Genomic DNA, 27,566 nt, shown 5'->3' with positions numbered 1-27,566 from the left:
ATCAAATGCACACACAGCCCCTCTGCGCTCTCGCAGGAGGGCTGGGATGTCTGCGGACGAGCTGTCAGAGCATTCTGGTTGCAGCTGCTTACAGTATTTTTATTTTTGCTTAGGGGGGCTTGGGGGGGCTGAGACTATTTTGAGGGGGGGCTTAAGACCCCCCCCCGCCATCAGTGTGCTTCTACTATAAATACCAACATTCATATAGCGCTGGAAAAGCCATCCAAGGCAATTTAGGTGATTAAACCCCAAACCTTCTAATTAATGACGTGGTACTCTCCACAGTACAACAGGCCACTTTACCTCTTTTGCTGCTCAACTGCAATGGACATTCTGCTCACTGATTAAACTGGCTCACTCATGTTTTGTGTATGTGAATGCGTGTTCAGGAGTGCAATATGGGCGCAGGTTGTTTCTGATACAGAATTAAAATGTCAATTGCATTATTGTGGACACAGGTTGATCCTGACTCATTTTTACAGGCTTCACCTTTTGGTTAAAATGTTCTCTGACAACTTGGAACTTAAAACTATACTCACGGTCAACGATTCGATCCATATTGGTGTTTCTGGTGGGTTCAAAGAAAATCAGCTGTGCTGTCTGCTGTGTGAGTTAACCGATATCTGTGTGTGTATTAACAGTGTGTTACCACCACAAAGGTGCAAGTCCCCTGATCTGACAGCAAACAAAGTGCTATAACTCTCAGTCTACAGTTTGGCAAATATTTTGTGAATCCTTAGTGAAAAGGTAAAACTGTGAACTCCACAGACTTATCAAAAATCACTGACACGCTTACACCTTTTCTTTTTTTTTTGGCAATACTAAACAAAGTGAGAGGTAGAGAGACATAAAACAAAACAATATATGCTTCTAAAGCACAACATTATTCATGAAAAGAGACTTTAAAATGTAACACAGTCAGGTTTGATTGTGAGATGTGTGTTTTTGACTTCTGGGCTTGGAGATCCACATTTCCAGAACCCACAGAGGACACTGTACTGTTAATGTTATCTGACAAAAGAGTAAGGCTGGTTCAAGTCCCTGCTGCATTTGATTTGACCAGACTCCTGGGAAGCACAGCTTCCTTTTGAGTCAAGGCAGGTGGATGGAGCAGAAGGTAGGAGCGTGGGAAGATTTCAGGCGGGTGATGGGTTTGTTCTTAATGGAACATGGCAGTGGTGGCAGTGGGTTTCATGTGGGAGGGACAAAGCCCTGAGTGCAGGACAACAGTGCATGCTTTTCTTAAACTAGCACATGCTCCATTAAAAAAAGAACAAAAACAAACAAACAAACAAACAAAAAAAAAAAAAAAAACACACACACACGCTCTGTAATGAAGAATGTGGCACCTCGGCCTAAATATTTTTGTACAAATCTACAAGCTTAATTTTGCAGCTGAAAAATAGGAATCTGAAAGGTTCTCACATTAGTTGGTATAAATTCCCACCTGAAAAATTCTCCACTCCAGTCCTCCATTTTGTAAACATGTATATATCAGAGAAAGACATGATTTTGTGAGTGGAAATAGAAACAGGACCCTTTCAGTCTGACAGCTGTGAGTGGTCACTTTCTGTCCTGTTCGCTCTTTATTGTGCAGTTAGGTGATCTAAGACTTCCCACACCACCACGCTTCGAACACCCCAATCCTTCTTAAAAGTGGAAGAGTCCGGGGTTATCTGCTTCATCTCTCACGGCCAAATGTTCATGAAAGTGCAACACGAGAGAGCAGACAAGTTTTGCCGTGTTCTCGAAGCCTCCGGTGAAGAGCAGGAAGAAGAGGCAGAGAAGAAAAGAGCAGAGCCCAGTAGAGTCAGCTGGTTGGCACTGGAGTGAGGCCTCAGCCTTTAAATTCGGCTTACCCGTCTGGTGAGAAGAGGGTGGATGGCTGGTGGTGGGCAGGTGGTGTAAGGGGGTGGCAAGGGCCCCGGTTTGATGCCTCTGGTTCTCATATAGGACAGGAACTGGTCTGGGATTTCAGCAAGCACTTCTTTAGCCAGACGGGCCATGCTGAGGATGTGGTTTCCTCGCCGGTCGATGTAGTCTCTGAAAGGAACAAACTGAGGAGCAAAAGGGAAACAAAGAGAGAAGAGAAATTTAAACAAGAAAATGGCAGGACAGAAAAAAGGAGAGGAAATGAAACACAGAAAGCAGAGAAAGGACAAAATGTGGAATGAAAAGGAGAGGAAAGAAAAAAGAGGGAAAACAGAAATCAAGGAAAGTAGGAGAGAAGACAACATTAATTATGGAGTGAAAAACAAGAAGCGAAGAAGAATGAAGGAGTGAGAGGGGACACGATGAAAGGCATGGAACAGGAAAGAAGAAAAGAAGCAGAGGAGGAAACACGGAAAGAGGGAGGAGAATAGAATGCATAGTTAAAATGGAGCAGCATGAAAATGATAGACAGAAAAAAGGTTAAGTTCAGAGAAGCGATGCAGCAGAAGGGAAGCAGAAAAATGGTGAGAGTGAAGTGCACCGCTGAGGGTGAAGAGCTGTGACCTTTTCCCATTAATCATCCAATCCTACATTCTGCTGAGCCAAGAGCGTCACAACCAGTCAGCCAGTTTTGGGGAATATTCTGTACCTGTACAATGTCCCTCTCTGCGTATCTGCCTTGGGATGAGATCCTCTCTTCGTCTCCATCCAGCTCAATCATTTCTGAAGGGGGGAAGCACATCTGTTACGCCCTGTCAGGAAACTCCAACCACCATGTCGAACTGTGGCGAGCAAACATGACACGCAGTTTGTGCCTTCAAATCTACTGAGACCATTAGCATGCCACTGGGTTACATTGCCTTGGAGTATTGACAGTGCCAAATGCGGCATAAGTACACAGAATTTGTGTCGCTGAATGAAGCCATTGGGCTCTAAGTTGCACACAGGGGGAAACTGGGGAAACATGCAAGATGTTCGCAGAGCCAGTGATGTGCACCAGAGGGACATCATGCAGCCATACACGTTGATTTCACGGCCGTGATAATTGTTTAATCCTATCGGCTTTGCAGGCAAATTGCTCACCATGAGTGAGCTTGTTTTTAACGGAGGAAAGTTGTGTGAATGGTAAACGTTAATGTATCTGCAACGGCATAGAAGGGAAGTGAAAAAATATAGCTGTTGACCAAAAAAATGAAGAAATAAAATGCATCCACTTAACCTTGGCTCTCAGGGAGATGGGGAGGAAGAATTAAGGCAAAGGAGAATGGATGAGAGGAGAAAAGAAGATCTGCACAAGGAAGGGCTGAACCATGTGGGAGGTGAGATAGGGGGTAGAATGAAGGCAAAGGATTACTGCATGTAAATAACCACAGACACACACACACATCCTCTTCACTCTGCTTACCATCAAATTCTGCTGGTCCAACCCCAACTATTATAATGGACATGGGCAGAGCAGCAGCCTGTAAAGGGGGATAGAGACGACAGGTGCATCAAAGGCAGGGAAGGCAGTGCTCATTCTTTTCACCATTTGCTATCTTAAATTCTGCATGCTGTCACTGAAATATTACTGCAAATTACTAACTGGAGGTTAACGATCCAGAGACACGACACTTAGTACTTAAGTTTCAATACCATTGTTAAGACAGACATGTTCTGTCTGCTTCTGCCTGCTCTACACTGTATCCTGGTTTCATAAAGCCTCTTGTCCAGTCAGTTTTGGAGGTTCTAATTTCATGCTTCTACAACTTTGTTTAAATCTCCTAAAGCTTGAGAAGTTTAAAAATGACTCTCATTTACATCTTCCGCTGCCCTGAGCTGCAGCTGAACTCCCGCCCTGCATCGCAATATTGTTTATTAAATCTTATCCGGGTGGGACAGCAAAGAACAGTTCGAGTGATGAATGATGAATGAAGGTTTTTCAGGGTTTCATAACTTCCTGTGGTTATTAGATGGATGCCCAAATAGCTTGGAATATAAGGGGCATAGATCCCCCGCGGGCCAGCAAATAATTACTCTCAAATCTCACTTTACAATAACATTACTTCACATGGGGATGTGGGGGGGAATTGATGAGGAAAGTGCAGGCTCCAGATATGTGAGCTCACACATCCGTATACACACATGAACTCTGATCACTCTAATCAGTTATTAGAGCTGAACATATCGGGGGGAGTGGGGGGTGCGGGGCGATGTGGAGGGGGACTGGGCTACTCCCTCTTTGCCCTTACATGTTCATTAGTAAAGATGAACACAAAGAGATATACCAGACGGACTAATTTTCATATCCTCCCTGTCATGCTGTTTGTTTGGTAGTTTATTAGAATTAGAGGCTTAATCATTGCCGGGCTTCCAGGGGTCCTCACATGCTTCACAGCCAATTGACTGTATGAATACTAGAATAAGATAAGATATTCCTTTATTTGTCCCACAACGGGGGGAAATTGCATTGCTCCAGCAGCAAGTGGACAGCAAATAAAAGAGCAGAATAAAAAGAAGAATATGTACAATAAATAATAGGTACTAAAAACAAGAACCATAATAGATAAAATATATAAAACGAATAAAACTAATAACGCTGACATTATTTACAAGAGAAATATAATATAAGACATGAAAAGCTAATGCTCCTCAAACTGAATTCCATTGTATATTGACTGGTTTGGATTTTTTAAAGGCCATAAATTAATTATATGCAGCCGGGAATGTGATGGGATACTGTACATTGACTATTGACTCCTTGGTCTGTGCCATGTCTGTGATGACGCCATCAGAAATGATGAGCAGGATGAAATACTGTGAACCGTCCGTCACTGCTGACGCATACCTTGAACAGAAACAGATGGGAGGTCAGAAGACATGTGAACAGAGAAAAATTATAGGCACAGCCTGTTCTTCTCCAACACGCACAAACATTTAACTAACAATTCAGGTTTTACTCTTTCCTGCTGCATTCTATCCATTTTAATAGGGGAACTAACCAGTTTGCTTATCATGCAGAGAAACCCGAGATAGAAAATAAATCTTTTGGCCTGTACTGCAGTGAGATTGACCCTTTGTTCTGCACTGGCTCACTCAAGTCCACAAACTTTATGAATATACAATTTCAACTTGCTGGCATGGGGGAGATGTGTGTCGCAGTTCCCATTCTTCGTTCAGTAACTTCCCTATGAAATAATGTTACATATTAGCTCCAGAAGTCGATACATTTCTTATTTTACCGAAGACAAATAGCCCAGTTACCAGTTTGGTGAGGGGAAGAGACACACAGTGAAATAATAAAAGCCAAGAGTAATTTTACACAACATTAGTGTTCTGAAGCACAAAGTTGTTTTCACGGAGTGTCTATTCTCATCATCTTGACTTGATTTGCCCTAAAATACATTAGGCTGCTTAGAGGGGCAAAAGACAGCAATAAGAGGTTAATGCAGAAACACAACAAATCTAAAAATCACCAGTCATGTAAAATTTACAAAATCCCAATGAATCTCATGAAGAATGTATCATGTAGTTAATACAGGAGGAACAAGCGATACTGTAAAGTATTATTGGAAATGTTGGGACTGTAGAGTCTTGGAGCAGCATTGATAGTACACATAGTCAGACAAGCAGAAATTTGACGGGACTTGTCACCCTTTTTTTTTTAAGCAATGTCCTCCTGGGTTTAAGTCAGAAACTCCACAAACAGAAGTGAGCTTTTTTACTTTTTACAGTGTAACTATTCTCAGGTTGAGCGGGCAGACCCATGGTTAATCAGCTAAATTGGGTAAAGTGCCCCTGACTGTTTCTGGTAGCTGGTGAAAAGGTATATTACTTGTTTCAAGTAATTAAAACTGTGGGAGAGCAGCTTCTTGCATTTATGTGTTGTTCCAGTTAAAAAAAGAACTCAAAGGCTGAGTATCGTGTTAACTGGGTTTAAATGTTTTTGATACTTAACATGAAAATCTCTTCTTGAGTCCATAAGGATTCATTGACTGGATTTCAGCAGTGGTGGGGGGTGTGACATTTTCACATTTTCATTTTCTTCCTAACACACCTCTATCAGTCACCATGCAAACTGCTCATCTTCCAGCACAAAGTGTTGCTTACTCTTAAATTATATTTGGATGCTTGCCTGCGAACTGCAGACCCCCCCACCCACCATTACAGTTGCATATGTATCTGCCTACACATTCTACATCCCTTATAGTGGACTTACCTGGCCACATGGTTAATAACAGGGGAGAAGTGGGTTGGTCCGTAGAGACGCACGGATTTGAGACTTTGGTAATACGCCTCCATCACCCCCTCAATGCCATTGCAGTATGGGTTCTGTGGATTACCGTTCTGCATGAAAACAGGAGAATGAAGCATTAAAGCAAGAACATCATTTGACTGATCATTCAGTTGTATTTGTAATTAAAATGCATATTTTATTAAAAAGGGTACAGCTGCTGCAACACAATTTAACTGCCAAGTGATTTCACACAGGAAATCTCAAGAGCTTTTAGTTTTTATTAAGTTCACTTTGTAGCAATACTGAGCTGAAGACTCAGATAGCTGTTCCAAGACAAGACAATAGTCAGATTTTGTTTCATGATTTTCCTTAACTCTGTATCTTCAGCTACTTTCTTGACTCAAGCAAGCACATTCACTGCTGAAGTGACCGGCAATGCTTTGAAAAATCTGTTAAATATATTCAAGGACAATTAAAATAACTTGCTTACGGTACATCTCTGTGGTTTGAGGGAGATCTATATCATTTTTTTTTATAATGAAATATCAAAGTTAGAGTGGAATTAAGCATTGCTTGGTGTGATATTCAGAGATAAAATAATAAAACCAGCATCACCCTGAAGAACAAAATGTAGCTGTATCTTTTATATCATTTTATGGGGAAAAACACTGGAAGGTAATTGCATTTTGTTTTAAAAACAGACACATTTTGGCTGGAAATTGCAGGATTACGGGATTACATGCATAGACAGACATCAAAAATAGCCTCCCCAGGGCCAAAACATCAATGATACTTATCAAATAATGTCATCAAAAAATATTACCTTGAGTAAGGGGCACCACAGGGATACAAGCCTTTACAGATGTAAAATCCAATCTTATATTGAAAATATTGCACATATTTTAGGAAAATGTTGGCGGTTTCATTTCTGTATTTCTGAATTTCAGTAAAGAATATCCTGAGGCAAGCCACTGAAAATGTTAACTTTGTATGAGAGATGGATAGTGGGAGTGGCATTTTGATAAACGCTATTGTGGTGAGAAGCAATTTGTTTGTACAAGAGGTTGCAAAGGGACAAAACCTGATGGTCATTTGTTTCAGGATGACATTTATGAGGAGCTCATCCATTGTCTCATCCACAGAGTCACTTTTTTTCAGAGCCAAAGTTGCTGAGGTGTTTTTGTAGCTATGCAGCCTCAACATTCTTACAGCTAGTTTATTGTGATGCCCATTATTTAAACTGCTTATTTTTTGTGTTTCTAGTTATCGCACTAACAAACCATCTTCATCAACTGCTTAGATGTCCACGAGTACGAACTTTGCTCTGCAAATGAAGCTTGCATAATTGTTTGGGATTCAATGGTGGCCCTCTTCCTCCGCAGTCACACAGCTGCAGCTCCTATTTAGGAGCTGACTAAGTTAAATCTTTAATGGTTACATTAATGCATATGTGCCTCATCCCAAGGTTTGTTGCCTCCAGGGAGGCTGTTACCCAACACTGAGCAGCTGCAATGCCTGTAAATGCCTCTGGAGCAACATCTGGAAGTGACAGTAGAGCAGGGAGAGTATTATTGGCGGTTGAGGAATGGTCAGGATATCAGCTCCAGAGTGCTTGACATTAACAGAGTCATGGATGACTTCGAGGAGGATGAGTAATGGGAGGTTTGAAGAGATGCATGATTGAATACTGATGAAGATGATCCAGAGCAGTTATTCTTAAAGTGGTAGTTTGGTTATTTGATTTGGTATTTATCCTACTGTGGGTTTCTTCAAGAAGGAGAGAAAGTTAATAAGATAACAAGGAGGAAAGGCAGCTTAGAGGATGCTAGTGACTGGGAGCTGCAGGTGGATTTAGGAGGAAAGCTTGTTGTTCCTGATATAATTTTGTGATCTAGGAGTAGAATGAGAGTATATTTCATAGAGCTGACTGTTCCGTGGGAGGATTCAGTTGTAGAAGCATATGAAAAGAAAAAGCAGAGGTATGCAGATGTAGGTAAGGATGCTGAGCAGCGAGGATGGAAGGCTATGATTTGTCTAGTGGAAGTAGGTTGTCGAGGGTTTGTAGCCAGATCTGTTGTTGCTTTGTTGAGGGAGTTAGGAGGAAGGGGACAGAGGGTGAGGAAAATAGTGAAGGAAATGTCAGATGAGGCAGTAAGATCTAGTCAGTGGATTTGGATTAGAAGAAGCAATAGTAGCTGGGGGCCCAGCAGGGGGAGCTCTTAAGATAGACAGACTCTTGGGAAAAGCAGAGGAAGAAATCCAGCCTCTTTGAGACCAGGCAGTTAGTCCAGGTGAGCTGGCCTGTATTGGTTTGATTGGTTTGAGTATAGGACTGTTCAGGTGAGTTTGGTTGCTGACTCTGCTAGTGTAGCTTGTCCTCCACCTCCTGCAGCCTCTATACTTTCCTGCCCCCACCTGAACCAGGTCTGTATCCCCACCCTGCTTTCACTGGTGCAGTTGGTGAGAGGTCAGAGTGAGATAGTTGTCTTTGTGTGAGGAGCAGTGATGTCTGGCATTAGGGGGGTGACTCTGGGACGGCAGTGATCACTGTTTACCCTCCTGGAGGTGTCGTGGGCCGAACTAGATGAAACACCAGTGAAAGGAGGTTCCTACCTGATGACCCTAAAGACATGTTAGCTATCACTGCTCACTGGCTTAGTTAGATATTATCTTTAGGGCACATAAGGCAGGGTGAAAGTTTGTTGAAAAGTTTCTTGTGTTTACTCGGGTTGGGTTTACTTGGGTCAGAATGCTCCCATTTTGAAAAAAAAGAAGAGAAAACAAACAAACAAACAAACAAACAAAAAAATGGAGTTCATGTTATATTTTCGTCTTTTTCTTTTTGCTGTCACACAAGCATTTATGACTTAAATGATAATCTGGGGCAATATGCAGTGCTTAGTGTAGGTGTGTTTGTGTATAGGAAAATGGAAGGATGGAAGATCAGCCCAAGAAAAAGGACTGCTTGCGTGACCAATGGGGTCAAAATCTTCAAAAAAGAGTTTACAAGTGGCTAAAATCTTTTATTTTCTGCAATCCTGTAGCTTCCTTCACCAAATATATGCAAGTAATACAGTGACTGTGAAAATATACCATGCAACACCATTTCTGATAACACGCACTGTCACTTTAAACACTGCATAATCACAGGATTTCCAATTGTCAGAGTTTGTCAACTGTCCTGTTCGAAACTATGATTTGAATAATTCTGACTGTCTTTGTCCCGCCGCCAAGATTTGAAAATGTTGGTAAATGTGGTGAGTTTCCATGGCCAAAAGGGCTTGTTTACAGCCAGAAACTAAACAGCTCATTCAGTTTGCATCAGAACAGTGTGCACAGACTTGTTGGCTGAATTTATTCATGGTTTTGGACAGAAGCTGTTATCGCCCACCATTGGGCTGGTGCTTGTGATTGGTTCGATGTTTGTGAACGTTCCAACTCTCAGGCAGTGTTTTTCATTTTATTTTTACTGAATTTTTATATTGTTCTAGTAAAACTTTACATGTACGACGTGGTTTGAGAAACATGTCTGTGCTCTCAATGCTACGGACAAGCTCCTCCAGCTGGCACCACAGCCATTAAAAATGTATCCTCAGCTCCTCAGCACCACATTTCAAATGAACACCAATGAATTTATTGGAAGGATTACTATGAAATCCAGTACTCTTGTAATCTGGTGAAGACATTTGTCCTTTGGACTATTCCTTGTGCTAACTGAAGCTTGAAATTTTAAATTAATCATCATCAAATAATTCCTCATCTTTTAGACGAATATAAGCAAGACTGGTTGATGAAAGACTGGACATAAAGCTTTTTGTGATTTTCCTCTTTCGAAGATTTTGTTTGTCCAGCATTTGATTTATGGAAAAATATAGTAACAACAATCTCATCCACCTCACCTTCAGTCTGTATTCACTATGTTCTATGCTCTGTGATGACTACGGAAAATATTAGACCTGCATGCATTCACAAGACGGTACTGTCGATTTGTTCAATGCGTATTATTTCACAAGAGAAAGTTTTGAGAATTGTTATTGCATTGAAGGATGATGTCGCTGTTACTTTGTGTAGCAAGTGAATGTCTCATCTACAGAATCAGAAACAGAATCAGGAGTACTTTGCCCATGAGCAAATTCTTGTTCGTGTCCGTGGCTTTGTTTGGTTATCGTAATTATGTGTAAATATTAAATGGTGAAATCGATGCTCAAATTTATTACATGTAAATGTATTTTCATTCGCCATCAGACAGAATCTGCTTTTAAATTGAAAGTTGAAAGGATAAATGGATTAATGACTGAAAGGATGGAGGTTTGGATGAGGCAAATGATCAGACAAAGCTGTTTCTCACCAGGGCAAACTCATGCGAGACTCGTCCATCTGGGGGGAGCTTGGCACCAAAGCCCAGCGCAGGAAACATCTTGTCACTGTCGTAGTCCTGGATGATTTCTCCGACAGCCCGCAGTGCCATGGCGTAGTCGTTCAGCTGGTAGGGGCTCATGTAATGGAGGGAGGTCGGCTGGGAAGGGTTGCCTGGGACCCGAACGGTTCAAAACAACAAAACACACATCAGCATCAAACTGTAATTATGCCTCCTCCCCCCAGGCTCTGACTCATATTAAAATAAAAAGGAGGAAAAAAGTGGGTGGAAGAGGGTTAAACCATAGACTGGAGATTTAGTTACAGAAATATTTCCCCAAGACACAGCTGCACTAGAGGCAGAAATACTCTCAGTGGGTAGTTTGAGGTTTTACAATTTGACACCTCTATTGCCTTTGAACTACCACATTTTAAGATGGTGCTGCTTTAGGGACCATCTTCAATGCTGCTGAACCAATTTGGTAAATGTGATCACTCAGAAATATCGTCCTGGTTTTGGCACAAAGGATAAAACAAATGCATCAAAGTCAGGCCAGTGTTACATATTTTTTTTTGTTATCATCATAAAAAACCTTGACAAATCTAAAACAAACCATGTTTGATTTCATCCTTGAATATATTGTGATGTGTGGCCTTGCCTGTGGCCCTCAGTGTGTGGATATTTAAATAATTAGTCTTAAATATTAAATTTCTTCTTTAAAAAAATTTACAGTAGCTTCCTCTGTAACGTCATTCACAAAAATGGAAGTAAGATGTGCATTTGATGAGGACTGTTTTCAGCAGATTCATTCACATTTTGTTGATTGTGTGTGTTTGGATGAAAGAAGATGTCCACTTTGCCCACATTTACTCACATTTAATTTTTCCAATACCTTAAGATTCAGATACCCTGAAGTCCTTCATCAAAATACAACAAAATGTACACACGCCAGTGACAACCGACATGATTCAAATGATGTCTCTCTCTGGGAAATGTAATGAAAATGTGAAGATGAAGATGATGTCCGTACACAGCTCATACGTCACTTTGGGGTGGAAAAGTTACCTATTATTTCTTTGATGAAAACAAAGAAAATCACCCTTATCCCTTACTACAAAATGAGTGTGTATGGGCTGCTTTGCGCAAAAGTGTCTCAAGGCATATTCTTATTCACTTTCTGTTACTGGTGAATAAATATTACCAACTGGAGCTCAAAGAAAAATGCAGACACAAACAACAACAATGTTACTTCACAAGTTCAGCTTTTGGGAACGTGAGATGCTGATTTGATGGAAGTACAGAAAGCCACATGTCTCTCCACTAATGTCTCCAAAATTCTATCACCTATTTTAACTTGGTACATCATCAAAATGAGAACATCACTCATCTGTCACAAATATTCTGCCAATAATTGCATTTGTTTGTCACTGGAATTCAATCAGGAGTTTGCCTGTGGGACTTCACAAACTTTACCTACATTGTTCCAACTGAATTGCAAATTTTATTTGAAAAAAGGTGAGCGGAATGGCTTTCTGTAAACACAATAACCAACATCGAAATGAGCTCAGATATTTAAAGCTACAGAAAATGATGAAATAACTGTCTAATTGTTGACTACAACTATGTGCTGCTTTACCACACAACTTGTGGCTGTGGAGTAAAGACAGTCAAGTGTTTTTAGAACAAGGGAATTATAATTGACTGATAAAAAATCACTTAAGAGATTATATCAGTCATAGATCTCAGCTATCACCACCAACATTTGATGTGCTTGAAACACTTAAGGGATTTCAAATATCAGACCAAAGCTTTAACACACTTACCGTTTGATGCTGTGAAATCAATTGCCACTGTGAAATTGATCTGAGTCCTACAAGAGAAAATAAACCATGTCAGAAGTAACAGGGAATCATCAATCATGCTAGATTATACCACAGCATGTTTCAAAGCACCCAGCAGCGAGCAATTAAGCAGCGGGTTATCAGCACCGGTCCTTCTCTATATTGGAGCTGGGAGATAAACATGGTGAAGTAATCCTCTCAACTAAGTCTCTGGAGAGTTTACCCTGCATCAGAACAGCAGCTGAGTCTAATGATGAGGTGCTTCATCCCAGCAGTCTCATATGCTTGCCAGTTAGTATGAACTTACCCGCCTCTTATGTAGTCCAGGAAGGAGAGCTCAGTGTCCACCAGGCAGGACAGAAGGGTGACCTGCCGACAGAGAAGTGCTGGAGTTAAACCAGAATCCCTTCTAAAGTTTAGTTTGTTTATCCAGAACCTGATTCTCTGATTAAACCAAGGATCACACGTCCTCATGTGGTTCTTTTATGATGTCAAACGAATGGCTGGGCTGGTATGACAGACTTGTCCCTCTAACATGCTGTTCCATCTGTCATGCCTTGTTTTGAATTTCAGTATTTCACATGTTTTTACTTTTATAATTGTTCACAGCTGCAATCTAAAAAGGTTTCACTACCTCCCGTAATATATTTGCTACAAGCTTGTAATAAAAAGCAAAATGTTATTTAGTCAAATCAACAGTTTAGCCACAATTAAAAAGGTTGTAAATTACTTTTACTGCACAAATATGTTTAGGAGGCCAGAATGTTTATGTTAAATAAGTCTACTGTTTCCTTTTCAGTGCAACAGCAAAAGCAGTGATTCTACACTGCACTTTGGTTCTGTGTGGCTTTGAACAGACAAATAATTAGCATCTGATAATTGTGACTTTCTCCAGACAAGACTACAGACAAATGCAGCATAATATGTTATCGTTTGAGTAGTCAATTACCTGGAATGAATTTGTACATTGGCTTTTGGAGGCATTATTTAGGGGCAGCTTCCTGATTTTGATTCAGCTCGGTTTCTAACTTGAATTCATTGGATATTTGTGTCAAACTAAATTTAACCCTGCTTAATGTTAGTATTTCTCTGTGTTGCTGTGGATGTACATATTCAGATATCTTTTACCATCAATGACAATGAGACATTGATGTTTAAATAAAATAAAGTGTCTCTAAGTTGTCTTTTGATAGCTATCACTCCTGATGCCAAACAAATCAAGTCTAAGTGCAGCATCCGACTTGATAGTGACAGATAAACAGTGCTGAGAACTGAGAAATGAAAGCTGGACCGACCAGTGACTCACCGTTCCTGAGTTTTGGTACTTTTTCTTTTTCTTTCCCTTTTTCTTTGGATTTAGCACCTGTAAAGAATACACACTTACATGAATACACTTTACTGTGCGTCAGTAAGGAGTGAGTCATTCTATTTTATCTGCAAACATCAACTTGTGCCCTTTTCATTCAGCAGAATTAAAGGTCCCGAATTTTATAAAGGTAGATCTCTGTGCCTTTACTGATTATAGAGCAATTCGATGCAATGCACCCACCCTGTGTTTACAACGAAAAGGTGAAGAAAAAGTTAAGTAATGATGAAGTTTTGGATGTGTTATTCATTAATAAATATTCTGAAGGGAAGTGTCTATCATAAGGAGATGAGATCATGATTAGATAATCACTCATCTAATAACAGTGATTGCAACAGTGCATCCTTGCATGGGGGTGGTGCTGCTGAGCATTTTCCTGTTCATTTGTTGTTTATTATCTATATAAAACACACACACACACACACACACACAACTGTTCAAATATGTTCAATGCCAAGTAATTATGGAAGCCTACTCAGAGATACTCAGAATATTCAAATCAGATGAGTAAATATAGTTCCTTCATAAACTCTGCATCAAACTGAATCTTTCTCTCATTTACAGTATGTGGGCTCCCACGCTCTCTCAGTCGTCACAACTCAGGATTTTCTTAAAAAACTCCGGCACCTAAAGGGTTCCTGTTTTTCCAGATTTGTACAGGGAGAATTTCTATCACAAAATTAAATTCCAGTTAATTAGACAATTAGTATTGCCAAATTTTTTCTCTGGAAAAAAAAAATTCCAGCGCTGAGCTAATACTCATGATCACATGCGGAGCGCGTGATGCCTGCTCCTTCAACATCTACACCAGTGGTCTTAACACAAATGAGCAGGGGGACACTGCTGCTGCTGTCATCTCAACAAAGAACAAATATCTCTGAAAATGTGCTGTTTTTTTGGTTTCGAATACTGTATATTTTTACCAAACTGCAAACAATAAGCTCAATTTTTTATTCCTCCTTTTTAAAGAACTAAATAAAGCCTTTTAGCAAAATGACAAATAAAACTGAAAGGCAATCTCTTATTAGCATCCACTTTTGCTAATTTTTTTCTAAAAAAAAAATGCAGATATAGGTACTCACATTAGGTTTTGACTGATACTGCAAATAGTTTTCCTTACTGATGACTGTCACTGAACTAACACAGGCAATCCCTCAACACATTTGTGGTTTCTGCTCTAATTCTCTTGCGCTTGTGTTTTGTGCGTTTTTTACAGATTTTTTCGAATGTGACTTTTTTCTTCTTCTCCCCCTGCTTTTGGCCTGTTTGCTGGGGGTTTGAGAAGCCTGCTCTACACCATGTGTGCACTATGTCTGCTACAATATCAGCTTGTGCTTTATATGCTAACCTTACTGACCCTCACAGTAATTTGGACTACACCAACCGGTGTAGACCATAATGAGCAAGGAAATGCTCCAGAGGTTGCTAACTATTTTAACAGAACGTACTGTATACCCTTCATTGACTTCAGTTGATGTGCAGCATCCTGTTAATAATAGGAAGATCCACTGATCTATATCCCCATGCCAGTGTGTGTAGTGGAAGTGAATTGAGTACAATCTCAATGTAAACCAGAAAAAATCTACTGATTAAATATGGGGTGCTTTTTTTTCATCCTACTGGGAGAAAACAAGTCAAATGCAATAAAACAAGCTCACCTTGAAGAAGGCTCTGGAAAAATGTTGGTTCTCCTGAGACTCAAAATTAAATTTACATAACGGTAATGTCTTGCAAATCAACATGTCTTCGACAAGAAGCTCTGCCTGTATTTGTTCAGTTCTAGTCTCATTAGGCTGTTTGTAACATTTCATTTGTCCCTAAAGCCACACACTGCAGCCTGGAAGAGAGAGAGAAGCTAAATTCACATTATTGTGAACAACAGCTTGTTTTAATCTTCCACCATTGTATAATTTTTTTATTGTTTTTAATGAATAATGTGTAATGATAATGATTTTGAATCATCCATAACTACACAATAAAAAGGAAGTCTCCATTAATTAACCAAAATAAATGTGATGTTCTGCTTTTGTCTGTTGATGAATTTTCATTTCTTATTCATGCTGACTCTGATAGGTTCCTGAAGCCTTCTCCTCAGACCTCTTAGTTTCAAGAACTCCCTAAACACTGAAAGGACACGTGTACAAAAGCTGCAGACTGTGAGAGACTGTTTTGTTTGCCTTGTCACTTTGTGGTTACAGACATGTGGTTGATGTGGGTTGTGTGTCTCCTTTCAACATTTTTTAAATCTTTTGCCCTAGATTTCTCCACATATAACACTAATTCTATTTGTGAGGATAGTCTGTCTGGTACTCACTTGTTCAAATCCTCGTCTGAGGATTAGGATTTTAATTGGAGTTCGATAATGTTCATTGTTAATGTACAGTGTGGAAATACGACTGTGTGTGTGTGTGTGAAAGAGAGGAACATCACCTCATAAACGTGGAATTGCGACTGGCTTCTGGACATTGCTCTGTAGCTGGTGCTGAACTCCCCAATGAAGTCATGGCTGCAACAGTGAACACAGACACATGTCCCCATCTCATTACAAAAACTACATGCTCTGTTTTGTGTTGCTGTTGTGGAACAGTTTCAGGAAAACATAAGAACAGGTGATATTCTTGTCATTCCTGGATTCATGGCTTTTGTAAAGTCTCCATCGACAGGCTACTTGGTTTCCGGAGGCGTGTAGTGTGGTTGAAACCAATTTCATAATTTCATGGAGATAATCAGCACAGTTGGAATCAGGGTCAGAATTTAATGGGAGCTCGGGGCAAAGTGCCTTTGAAATGTCAAAAACTGTCTGTAGATGAACAATGGGGACAAATTAACAAATGGGACAAACTGGGCCCCTTTATTCTCTGAATCCGCTCGCTTACAACCCTCATTCCCTGCCAGATGGTATGAAGTTATCTGTCAAGAGACTGTTCAAGCATTATTAATAGTTAATGTGTATTTAAAGCAGTGGGGGGTGTTGTCACATGCACTCTGAGGTGATATTTTAACTGCAGCACACTAAGAAAAAATCGGCTGTATTAGGACAACCAGTTCAGAGGGCGACCTGTGCCTTTAACCCCTGATGCCCCCCCACCTTTCCTTTGCACATATTCTCTTTATATTATGCGGGCATTTTTTTTTTTTTTTTTTTGAGGATCATTAATTATCAGTGTCATCAGATAACAATGCTACAGCTACCACACCGTATAGCTTATTGGCAGTTAAAGCAATAAGTATGCCCCAGAGCTTTGTTGCAAAGTGTCCAGTATGTCAAATGAAATGATAATGCTGTCATATGATACACTGTACATGGTACACAGAGCAGTACAGCAGATACAGTAGAAAAGATCGAGGATTGTTCCCTCACCCTCCATCTCGGTCCCAGTCATACACCTCCACCTTAATGCTCCTGTAGGAAAAGACAGAGGGGAAGAAGAGACAGGGGAATTGTATTAAAAAACCAACTGGCACCAATGATTTACAGAATCTTGGAAAAAAATCTATATTTTCCAACCTTCTTTAACTCATCTCTTCTCAAGACCCCATCCCAAAAGAAGGCATTTACTCATTCATGATTTTATTTTTATGATAATTATGACTGGACTGAAAGTGGATACACATTTAATCAAATTTTTCTGTCATGGTCTATCTTAGAGTTCCTTAGTTGTGCCATGATATGATATATGACCCATAAGTCATATTTCCTATAATTTAGTGAGTATCATTAATATTTGACACTGATCTACCCAGCAACTCAAATGAAGTCTGTGAGAAAAGTCAATGAGAGATTAAGGTATTGAGAAAAACGGAGAAAATGGGATGAATTGCTGCTCTGTTGAACTTGTTGAGGTTGAGGAAATAAAATGACTGAACCTGTTTGATTTTTGATTGAGCACTGCTGATTAGATGCCTGAGAATATTCAACAGCTTTTTAAATCAGCTGTAAAATAATGCAAATTTATTTAAGTACTTCTTGTCAGTATGAGATGGAAGCAGTTTCACTGTAAACATTGTCACTTAAATGCCTCCTCTCTCCTGGTGTACCTGTCATAGTCTCCATTACACAGCGCCCTGACAGGAATTTTGAAAGCCTGCCACACTGGATCCAGAGTATTCTTCACCACTTCTGTTTTATGGCAGATGGTGTACCTGTGAAACACACAAAAGTGAACAAAAGTGTTCAAAGATGCACCTCGTCTTTTGTTAAAAGTGTTTCGTAACGCTTGATCCTCAGCTGAAACAACTGCTCCCTGTTCTTTTTCATATGGTAACTAGTCCTCGGCTTTCAGTAGCTGCGGTGCGCTGCTATCATGCCCTGCAGCTGCACATTTAGGCTGCATCAGTAAATACCCAGCTGCACAAAAAGAGAATGTGTTATATGTGATACACTGAAGTCGACTTGAATTAAAGCATCTGAGGGGCAGAACGTGTGACCTCCACACATAGCTTTCACTTAAGTCCATCTTATCCATCCAACCTCCCTTTATTTTCCTCTTGTCAGCTCCATTCTATTATCTAGGCTCATCTCTCCTCCTGCTGCCTCCCCAGTTGGCAGCTGGATGGCATAAGTCACATATACAGCAGTGAGCATTATGTAACATCACATAGGCATTTCAGACATTATATCCTGTGTATGGGAGCTTTTTGGAGCATGAAAAATTACATAAAGCGTCTATATGCATTTCAGTCATTTTTACAACCCCTGTATGGGTGTTTTTTCTGCATGTAAAACTGAGATAGCTGCTAATGGTAATTCAGAAAATTGATGTCCACAAACACCACGGGGGGAAGCTGCCTGTCAACTTACGATCCGTCTTCGTTACTGCGGTAAAAGACGAGAAATGGATCAGATTTCCCGAAGAAGTCTTTCTTATCCAGCTTATTGCCACAAAACTGCAGCATCACTGACTCCTGTACAAAAAGAGATTGAAGCAAAAATATATAATGTATGTTACGTGGCTTTAGGTCTCAGTAAAATCCATATCTACACCTCAGACCTTAGAGACATCCTTTACACACAGATACATTTTGAAGAATATTTAAACAGTATTTAAAAACCGAAAAATTCATCTTTCTGGTTTTCCTGATTTTACATTACTTCAGCAGCAATGAACTCAAATGGGCATTAATATTTGATTTTCACCTCCCCAAAAACAGAGACAGAAGGATTAAAGATTAAAAATTATAATTCCACCCTGAAACACTTCTATTATTAACATGAGATCGTAAGACATTTAGAATTACCTTGAGCTTTACAAAATGTTTTTGGATGAGGGAATTTTCCTGTGTTCTACTCCTTATTTGTGCCATTTTTATTTTGTCTCCCAGAGAGTGCCCAGAAAAAAATAATGTTCCATTTAGTTGCAAGGAAAAAACTGGTGATGATGATGATGAACAAACAAAAATAAGAGGTGGTGAACAGCTGCAATACATCCTGGCATATTTCCAGATGAGAGACAGAGCTAGACACTTTGCCTCTTTCACAGAACTTTCCATCCTTATATATGTCATATTCCAGTGTGGAATGAGAGCTCAGAGCATTTTTAAAGGTATGATCCCAAAATGTGCCATTTACAGTTTGATGTTTTGATCTCAGATTTGATTGTAGTTTCAGTCAAAATATGTTGCTGTGAAGTGAGATATGACCGATATTGCTTTGTCCAAATGCCAGTCTGGTTCAACTGAAGACATGACAGCAGCTTGAAACAGTCCACTGTGTTCAACTGAAAACCAACGTTCTTAAGATGTTTGAAACAGAGACAGCTCATACTGTACAAGTGTCTGACATAATAGCACTGTATTCTTAAAGTAACATCAAGTGGTCAAGTCGTAGGAATTGACCAAGACTGATAAAAGTTTTTAAAACTGCATTTTGTTTTTGAGACTTTGGTCATACCAGAGTAAGTTGGAGTGGGAGACGTGTTTAATTGTGAGAAACGTAGAGGGTGATGAGCTTGTAAATCTAGAGGATACTTGGTCCTTCACGTCAGAAGGGCACTGATTGGGATGTTTTGCTTAATTTGGAAGTTTTCTCTGCACGTCCAACTGGGAGGAGGCCCTGGGGAAGACCCAACACTCACTGAAGGGATTGAAAATTGCATCCTGCCTTGCGATCCCTCAGGAGGAGCTGGAAAGCATTGTTGTACTACGTCTAGAGAGCTATTTTTAGCTTGCTGCTCCTGTGACCCAACGCCCGAGAGCAGAAAGAAAATGAATGAGTGGACAGCGTGATGTGGCCAAAACCACTAATGATGAGGAGGAGTCCAGAAATACTAACATTTTTGGATAACAGGAGGAAAGAACATTACATGTGTAGCAATAGGAATAGCTACAATGCAACTGAGAAAAGATCTCTGCCACTAAACAACCAACATGTTGAATTCATATCAAAAACATGTAGCCCTGCACTACCTGCTATAGCCTCCATGGTCACACTGACACATTGAAGCACTGCTATTCATATTAATTGTCTAGACTGTTAACTTTGTTTAGACATACCTAATAAACTGGTGGCCAAGTGTGTTTCCTTGTTTATGTATTTACTATTTGTTTGTATGTGTGTAGGGGTGTGTGTGTGAGTGCATCTAGATGGGATTTGTGTACATTTACACAAAACTGTTGTTCGTTACAGCATTTTAGGAATATGTATAGAAAGGTATGACAAGCACTTATTCATTCATTCATTCATTCATCTTCTACCACTTATCCGTTTCCACGTCGCGGGAGGTGCTGGAGCCAATCCCAGCTCACTCCGGGTGAGGGCGGGGTCACCCTGGACAGATCGCCAGTCCATCACAGGGCCAACACACAGAGACAGACAGAGACCAACAACCACTCACACTCAGACCCACAGGCAATTTAGAGTCAGCAGTTAACCCAAATAATGTCTGGACGGTGGGAGGAAACATGGGGAGAACATGTAAACTCCACACGGAAAGGCCCCAGGCCCAGGAACCATACACTTGTTGTGGGGAAACAGTGCTATAAATGCCACCATGCTCCCGACCAAGCACTTACCATTACAAATGTATTTATATTTAATTTATTTTAGTTTAAACTGTGCGGATACCAGACCTGTCTCTTGAAATGAACTGCGCTGATTTGGAGAGAGCATGCCATCATCAGCAAGTTTAACTTTATATTCATTAGAAAGGAAACCAAATTCTTACCCTGCAGTTGCTCAGCTCCTCCGCTCTCACTATGATGGTACCACATTTCTTCCCTGGGATCCCACTAAAAATAAACAGAGAACACAATATTTCCATTAAATTCAAGCAGCTGCATGCATCCAGCAGTAGGCATATGGCACGCAGTTACTGGGAGGAACTGTCTGAGTGTGTTAAAGAAGTTATGGTCAAACACAACTAATGAAAAATAATCTATTGAAACTGTTTAATAATTATGGATAAATTTTTACCTTTTTCCATCATTTTCCATCTTTTTGTCTGACAGCTATTTGCACTAACTCTGTCTGCTAAAACGTGAGCTTAATGCAAACTGTATTGCATTTATTGAGGTAAGTTTTGGGCCACAGCCCTTCCTGTCTGAGTGCATCAGGTTTGGGTGTGCCTTCCAGCCTGAGGCGGCAGGCTGTATGAACTATGTGGAGATGATTGGCTGATCAGGGGAGCTTGGAGATACACACTCACACTCTAAGTCGCAGCAGTGTGTGGAAGGAATGGCCAGAGAGACTGGACTGGAGAAATCAGACTGTGCAGAACTGAAGTTTGTTTAAGGGAAGAAGAAGCCAGTGAGGTTTCATTCACTTCATGTGTCTCAAGTTAAAAGTCAAGTCAAAGTTGTCCTCGTGGATATTTTTAACACCTCTTCAAAGCCACCACCATCGTTCCTGTGCCAAAGAAGTCATCACCATCATGCTTCAATGACTCCCACCCAGTTGCACTGACCTCCATCAGCGACTGGTCGTGAAACACATCAAGTCCATCCTCCCCCTCAGCTGGACCCTCTACAATCTGCATATCAGTTAAATTTCTCCACCGATGATGCAATTTCATCTGCTCTCCACTCTGCCCTCACCTGCCTGGACCGCAAAGGATCGTATATGAGAATGTTGCTCATAGACTTCAGCTCAGCATTCAACACCACCATCCCCCAACAACTCATCCATAAATGGACTGGGCTCGGACTCATTACCTCGATCTGTGACTGGCTGCCAGACTTTCACACAGGGAGATCCCTCTAGCACCACCATGCTGAGTACAGGAGCCCCCCAGGGATGTGTGCTGAGTACCCTACTCTTCACCCTGCTGACCTACAACTGTACAACCAGGTTCACAGCCAACCACCTTATAAAGTTTGTGGATGATACCACCATAGTGGGTCTTATCAGCAACAACAACGAGGCCAACTACAGGAAGGAGATGAGCCTCCTGGTCATCTGGTGCAGAAACAACAACCTTCTGGAGGGCCAACGCCAAATCACTGGAATGAAAGTCTCATCAGAGACTCTACTTCTCCGCAAAACGAGGACAGCAAGTGCACCGGCCCCCATCATGATTACCTTCTACCGAGGCACCACAGAAAGCATCCTGACGAGCTGCATCACTGTCTGGTATGGCAGCTGCACTGCCAGCGATAAGAAGACGCTGCAGCAGATAGTGAATGCAGCCAGCTGGATCATCTCTCCTCCCTCACAGACTTTTACAGCACCCGGCTCACTGTCACCATTGCCACAGACCCAACTCACTCCTGCTACCCCCTGTTCAGTCTCCTGCCATCTGGGAGAAGCTGCCGCAGTCTATTGGTGAGCTCTGCCAGACTGGGAAACAGCTTCATCCATCAGGCTGTTAGGAAGCTGAACTCCTTATCAGCACCCCCACTGACAAAGGACTTGACCCCCCCCCGAACCCCATGCACATCTGTCACCACACACACCAAAAGCCCACCATGCTGGCACCAGCCGCTTTATAAGAACTGCTGCTTTCTGAAGCTGTTTCTGAAACAGTGCCACTGCTCACCTGACCTCAATGAAGTCTTTATTTACAGATAATATTATACATATTTATACATATAATATGCAGAAATTGCACATTCCCTTTTCACTCCCTGCACAGCATCATCTGTATCCCAAATTACAATGTTTCTGGCTGCTTTGGTATGTTATTTATATGTTCTTGTAAAGTCTAGATTTTTCATTTCCAACTTCTATATTTATTAATTTTGTCCTTTTTGCTCTTTTTTAAGTAATTTCCTTTGCTCTTCTACATTCTACACCTTTTTTTCTTTGGTTCTACGTTGTTAGACCATAGAGAACAAAAGAGCAAACGTCTTACATATGTACAGAAGAATTGACAATAAAGTTGATTTTGACTTTGATCAAGATTCCATAATTTTTTATTTTTTTTGTACTTTAAATATTTTCTCTGTATTTTCAAGATCAATATCTGGTAGTTAAAAGTCAAGTATTTATGTCCAGTGTATCTTTGAATGACTATTTTGTCTTGGTTTATGTCTCCTTAAAGTGCTGTTTGTTGAAGGTTAGGTTAGGATTGTTGACCACAGCAACTTTCAAAAGAAGGAAGAAAAGCAAGAAAGGTGTTAACCCTGAGTGAATTCCAGTGGAATCTTTCGGAGCAAACAGTCTTTTCAAGTGCGAGGGGTCCTGCATATTAAAACCTTACAACAGTGAGAGCCAATTGACAACATTAATATCTAACCAGGTCTTAACCCTACATAACTTTTACTTACATTGCACTGAAGGAGGTAATTGTTTTCATTTGTTCACATGGTATATCAATGACTGCACTGACGCCCTATTGGATTGTTGTTTATCCTGAACATGTAATAGAATCATTCACTCAAACGCATGCATCCTGATTTGATGCTAAACTGCCTTTGTTGGACTGACAATGAATCTCATCAAATCTGTTTTGTTTCTTCACATAGCATTTATCCAACACACTATTGCTTCAGGAGAAATAAAACATTTGAATCAGTGGTGATCAAGCTCTTAGAGAATGTAACATTAATCTGCTGAAAATAAACTGTTTGAACTTATCCATACGGAGGAAACACCAAATGGATAAAATCATCTCATCTCTGAGAACCCCCTGCTGACCTTGAATCAAATTTGCTTCATCTCAGCTCTTAACATTTGCTGTCTAATTGCAAAAATAAATATTAATGAATGCTGAATGAAAAAATAACATCAAAATTATGTCACCAAGGTAGGTGACATTTCCGCTCCTTCAGTGAGTACCCCCTTAAATTTTTCACCCTTTGTTAGCACAGCACGCAACTAAAATAACGGAACAACAGAGCCCAGACTTAAATCCAATTGAGCATTTCTGGAGAGACCTGAAAATGCCTGTCCATCAACATTCAGAACCGGAAAGTATCTGCAAGGAGGGGATCCTCAAATCCAGGTGTGAAAAACGTGTTGGATCATTTCCAAGAAGAGTCATGGCTGTATTAAATCAAAAAGGTGTTTCTACTCAATGCTGAGCAAAGAGTCTGAAAAACTGTGACCATGTGATATTTCAGTTTTTGTTCTTAAATACATTCACAAAAAATGTCAACAATTCTGTGGGTGTTTTTTTGTCAATATGCGGTGCTGTGTGTACAATAATGAGGGAAAAATGTACTTAAATGATTTTAGCAAATGGCTGCGATGTAATAAAGAGTGAAAAATTTAAGGGGGTCTAAATACTTTCGATGTTTATATCCTGAGCTGGCGAAGCGTTATACTTAGCCAGTAAAGCCAAGGGAATCTTAAGACTAAAACAGGCCAAATGAAAACCACAGAGCAGAACATGAACAAGGAAGGGCAGAGATGATTTCTTTTGGCTAAGAACTGTCCAGTAATGAGGAGTTAGCCCATGATCATATGATGGCAGATTTAAGCCCCGCCCCCCATCTCCACACTGTTACCTGAAACACACAGTTATCATTTGATGCAGAGAATGAATTCACTGTATGAGCAGAGATGTGACTCAGTAACAGGCAAATAGGTTGGTGGGTTTTCTGGGGCAGTAGGGGCAGGAGTGAAATGGACCTTCACATGGGGAAAAAAGGAGTCATTAGAGTGTAAAATTGCTTGTAGGCGGATATAATTTATATTTTATTCACAGTTAAAGTTGCACACCTCCAAGAATGCACCAACTTACCAGCACACGGCAAACTGTATTGTTTTTTTTATCAACAACAGTTATTTCTTTACAGCTATTTGTTCTCCGTTTTTTCTGTGATTATGACTGGAAGGCTTATGCTACTTCACCTTAAGTCACCAAGGTGAGAAAAGTTCATTTGAAATGCTGAAACTTGGGGCTTTCTGGCACTTTGCCAACTGTTAAAAGTGTTTAAAAGTTGACTGCTGTGACAAAGCACAACATATGATGCACTTTTAGTGACTGGGGAAAATGTGTGATATGTCACTGTGATGCATGTGTTTACAATATGCTGTCAACCCTGATGTCTGCTTTTCCCTTTAATTGTGTTACCTACCTCCACTTGACTGATGTGTGTGATGTCTTTGCTTCAGATGTTTATTTTGTTTGTTTTAGTTTTGCTTTTGTTTTTTTGTACTTAAAGGCAGTGCAGTGCAAAACACACAAACACAAAGAGGCACACACACACACACACACACACACACACAGTCATACAAGCACTAAGAATTATAGAATGACAGAGATAAAAAAAAAATCCCCAAAATATCTTCAGCTGTTTATAGAAAGGATAAAAATAAATTGTGCAGGTAAGCGTTCTCTTGCTCTCTCTCTCTCTCTCTCTCTCTCTCTCTCTCTCTCTCTCACACACACACACACTCAATGGCTGTGTGAATAACCACTGGACTACTGGAATAGGGGATTGTGTAACACTGTTGACAAATTTTTGCATCATTTTTGTTGTGTGTCATTCTCATCAAAACCATTCAACTGCAACTGCTCAGTTGTGCTGCAATACACAAACACACAAAAAGGCACACGTACATGCACACACATACAGAAAGACACAGAAGGTTCAAGGATAGAGAACATAGTAAAGAGACACAGACACACATTGGAAAAGAAAACAGAACTGTGGCAACAACAATAACACACGAGTGCATCCCCATTGAAAAGTAACAATATCTCAATGAACACAAAAATAAGAAAAAGTTTAATATAACATCTCTTTTACTTATAACGTTAAGGTAAGGCTAATAATATAACTTAGAGAACAAAATTTTCAGTTTTACTCAAATTAGGGTGATGCAACAATAAGTACACTCCACTGAAAGTCTCTGGAGCAAAGATAAATGTTAGACCGCAAATGTCTAATTTAACAAGGTTCAACTGCAGGTGAGTCTAACTATTCATTATACAGGTGTCCAGCAGACAGTTGACTATAAGATGGTATCACTTAAAGAAAACCCCTTCCCATTTCATGTTGTCAGCAATGGCACCACATGGATAAGAAATGTCACAAGACCTGAGAAAGACATAATTTTCTTTCTCTTCTTTCACATCGACAGGAGCATCTTCTGATGAGAAGGGTTGAAGAAAGTCGGCATGCAAGCTCACTGCAGTTATCTAAAGAAGTAGAAAGCCAAACTGGGTTGACTATTTCCCCAGACACAATCCAGCGTACACTGCAGAGGAATGGCATGCATGGGTGCCTTTCTTAAAGCCGAACTGATGGCGTCACAAAGGTGAGGAAGACAGAGACAAACGCATGGTGCCTACAGTGAAACGTGGTGGTGGTTGCATTTCATTGATGGCATCATGAATTCCCAGATTTATTGCTGAAATTGTTTTTGTGTTCATTGAGATATTGTTTTAAATGTTACTTTTCGGTGAGGGTGTACTCATTTACACCGAGCATTGCATGTGTTCTTAACTGAGTTTGAGTCTTATTTGATTTTTAAATCCCTGCATTTTCTTAGTATGAACACATACCTAGACTGGAAGAGCCCTGCAGTTGTAAAAGTTGTTGACATCACATCACTGAGCTGGAGTTTCCCCCATTGATTGTAACCCTTTCAAAATGTTGAAAATCTGTTGGTATAAACATTCTTTATTATGGGGCATTTACAGCCTGTTGTGTTCAAAATTAAATAAAGTTCATTTTGTTGATGACATTGACAATTCGGTGGGTGACACAATTTTTTTTTTTTTTTTTTTTTGTCTCGAATTTTTTGTTGGGATTAGACTGTTGAAATTTAGAGAGTGATTCCAAACCTCAGAGGGGGAAGACTTTCAGTGCACCATGGGAGTTTTCCATGCTTACACCAACCACACACAGAGCAACAATCATGACATATTTGAAATCTGAAAATGTTGTTCCGATTATCAGGCACATCGTCAAAGGAAAATATAACTGATGATTTCGTTAGGCTTTCGCTCAGCGTGGGCTTCTTCAGAAAATGATCTGGAGGCTCACTAATGGCATCTTCCATTTGGCTGAAATGTCCCTGGTACTCCCTGCTGTCTACCATTTCAAAATGTTTACAGTCTGTCATTAATTCTGCTGCTGTTTAACTATTCATTTCATTTGGCTGATGGAGACAGTGCATGCTTTCATCACCGTTTCAATCATCATGTGTGTAGGTGAGGAAGTAAAATCAAAAAGCTTTTCTATGGTACCTGATACAGTGACTCTCCCAAATACAAGTCTGTAAATCCTTTGCTGTAGGTTATGAGTGTTTCATTTAAAATAGCAGAACCCAAATTGTTTGAGTGCATTCATAGTGCATGTATGCCCACAGGAATGTGTGCTACTCACACCAAAGGTTTTTCCAAGCGGCTTCCCAGGGAGCCGACAATTTCACCCAATGTGCAGAAAGCCTGGCCCAGGAAGTCCTGAAAAACACACCACAGTACATCAGTATTTGTTTTCACTTTCATATTTGTAGTGTATTTA

At 40.3% G+C, this 27,566-nt stretch overlaps 1 protein-coding gene across 1 annotated transcript in view; it reads right to left on the bottom strand.

Annotated features, from left to right (window-relative positions):
- Positions 1 to 1,597: 1,597 nt before the first annotated feature.
- The window catches only part of LOC115056355 (copine-8-like), a 60,027-nt gene continuing 34,058 nt past the window's right edge, over positions 1,598 to 27,566 (bottom strand). The window contains exons 6-20 of the mRNA XM_029522719.1: positions 27,429 to 27,505; positions 20,876 to 20,939; positions 18,514 to 18,617; positions 17,751 to 17,855; positions 17,074 to 17,115; positions 16,143 to 16,218; positions 13,653 to 13,709; positions 12,654 to 12,715; positions 12,329 to 12,375; positions 10,497 to 10,678; positions 6,131 to 6,258; positions 4,657 to 4,759; positions 3,338 to 3,395; positions 2,582 to 2,655; positions 1,598 to 2,057 (exon numbers count right to left, since the gene is read on the bottom strand). Of these exons, the coding sequence (XP_029378579.1) occupies positions 1,845 to 2,057; positions 2,582 to 2,655; positions 3,338 to 3,395; positions 4,657 to 4,759; positions 6,131 to 6,258; positions 10,497 to 10,678; positions 12,329 to 12,375; positions 12,654 to 12,715; positions 13,653 to 13,709; positions 16,143 to 16,218; positions 17,074 to 17,115; positions 17,751 to 17,855; positions 18,514 to 18,617; positions 20,876 to 20,939; positions 27,429 to 27,505 (1,392 nt within the window). The 3' untranslated portion in view covers positions 1,598 to 1,844. The remainder of the gene's footprint in view (positions 2,058 to 2,581; positions 2,656 to 3,337; positions 3,396 to 4,656; positions 4,760 to 6,130; positions 6,259 to 10,496; positions 10,679 to 12,328; positions 12,376 to 12,653; positions 12,716 to 13,652; positions 13,710 to 16,142; positions 16,219 to 17,073; positions 17,116 to 17,750; positions 17,856 to 18,513; positions 18,618 to 20,875; positions 20,940 to 27,428; positions 27,506 to 27,566) is intronic.

This window comes from Echeneis naucrates, chromosome 16, assembly GCF_900963305.1.
Source record: "Echeneis naucrates chromosome 16, fEcheNa1.1, whole genome shotgun sequence".
In the NCBI taxonomy this organism is placed as follows: Eukaryota; Metazoa; Chordata; class Actinopteri; order Carangiformes; family Echeneidae; genus Echeneis; species Echeneis naucrates.
Note: the sequence above shows the minus strand (reverse complement) of the source record. Positions and strands in the feature narration are given on the sequence as shown.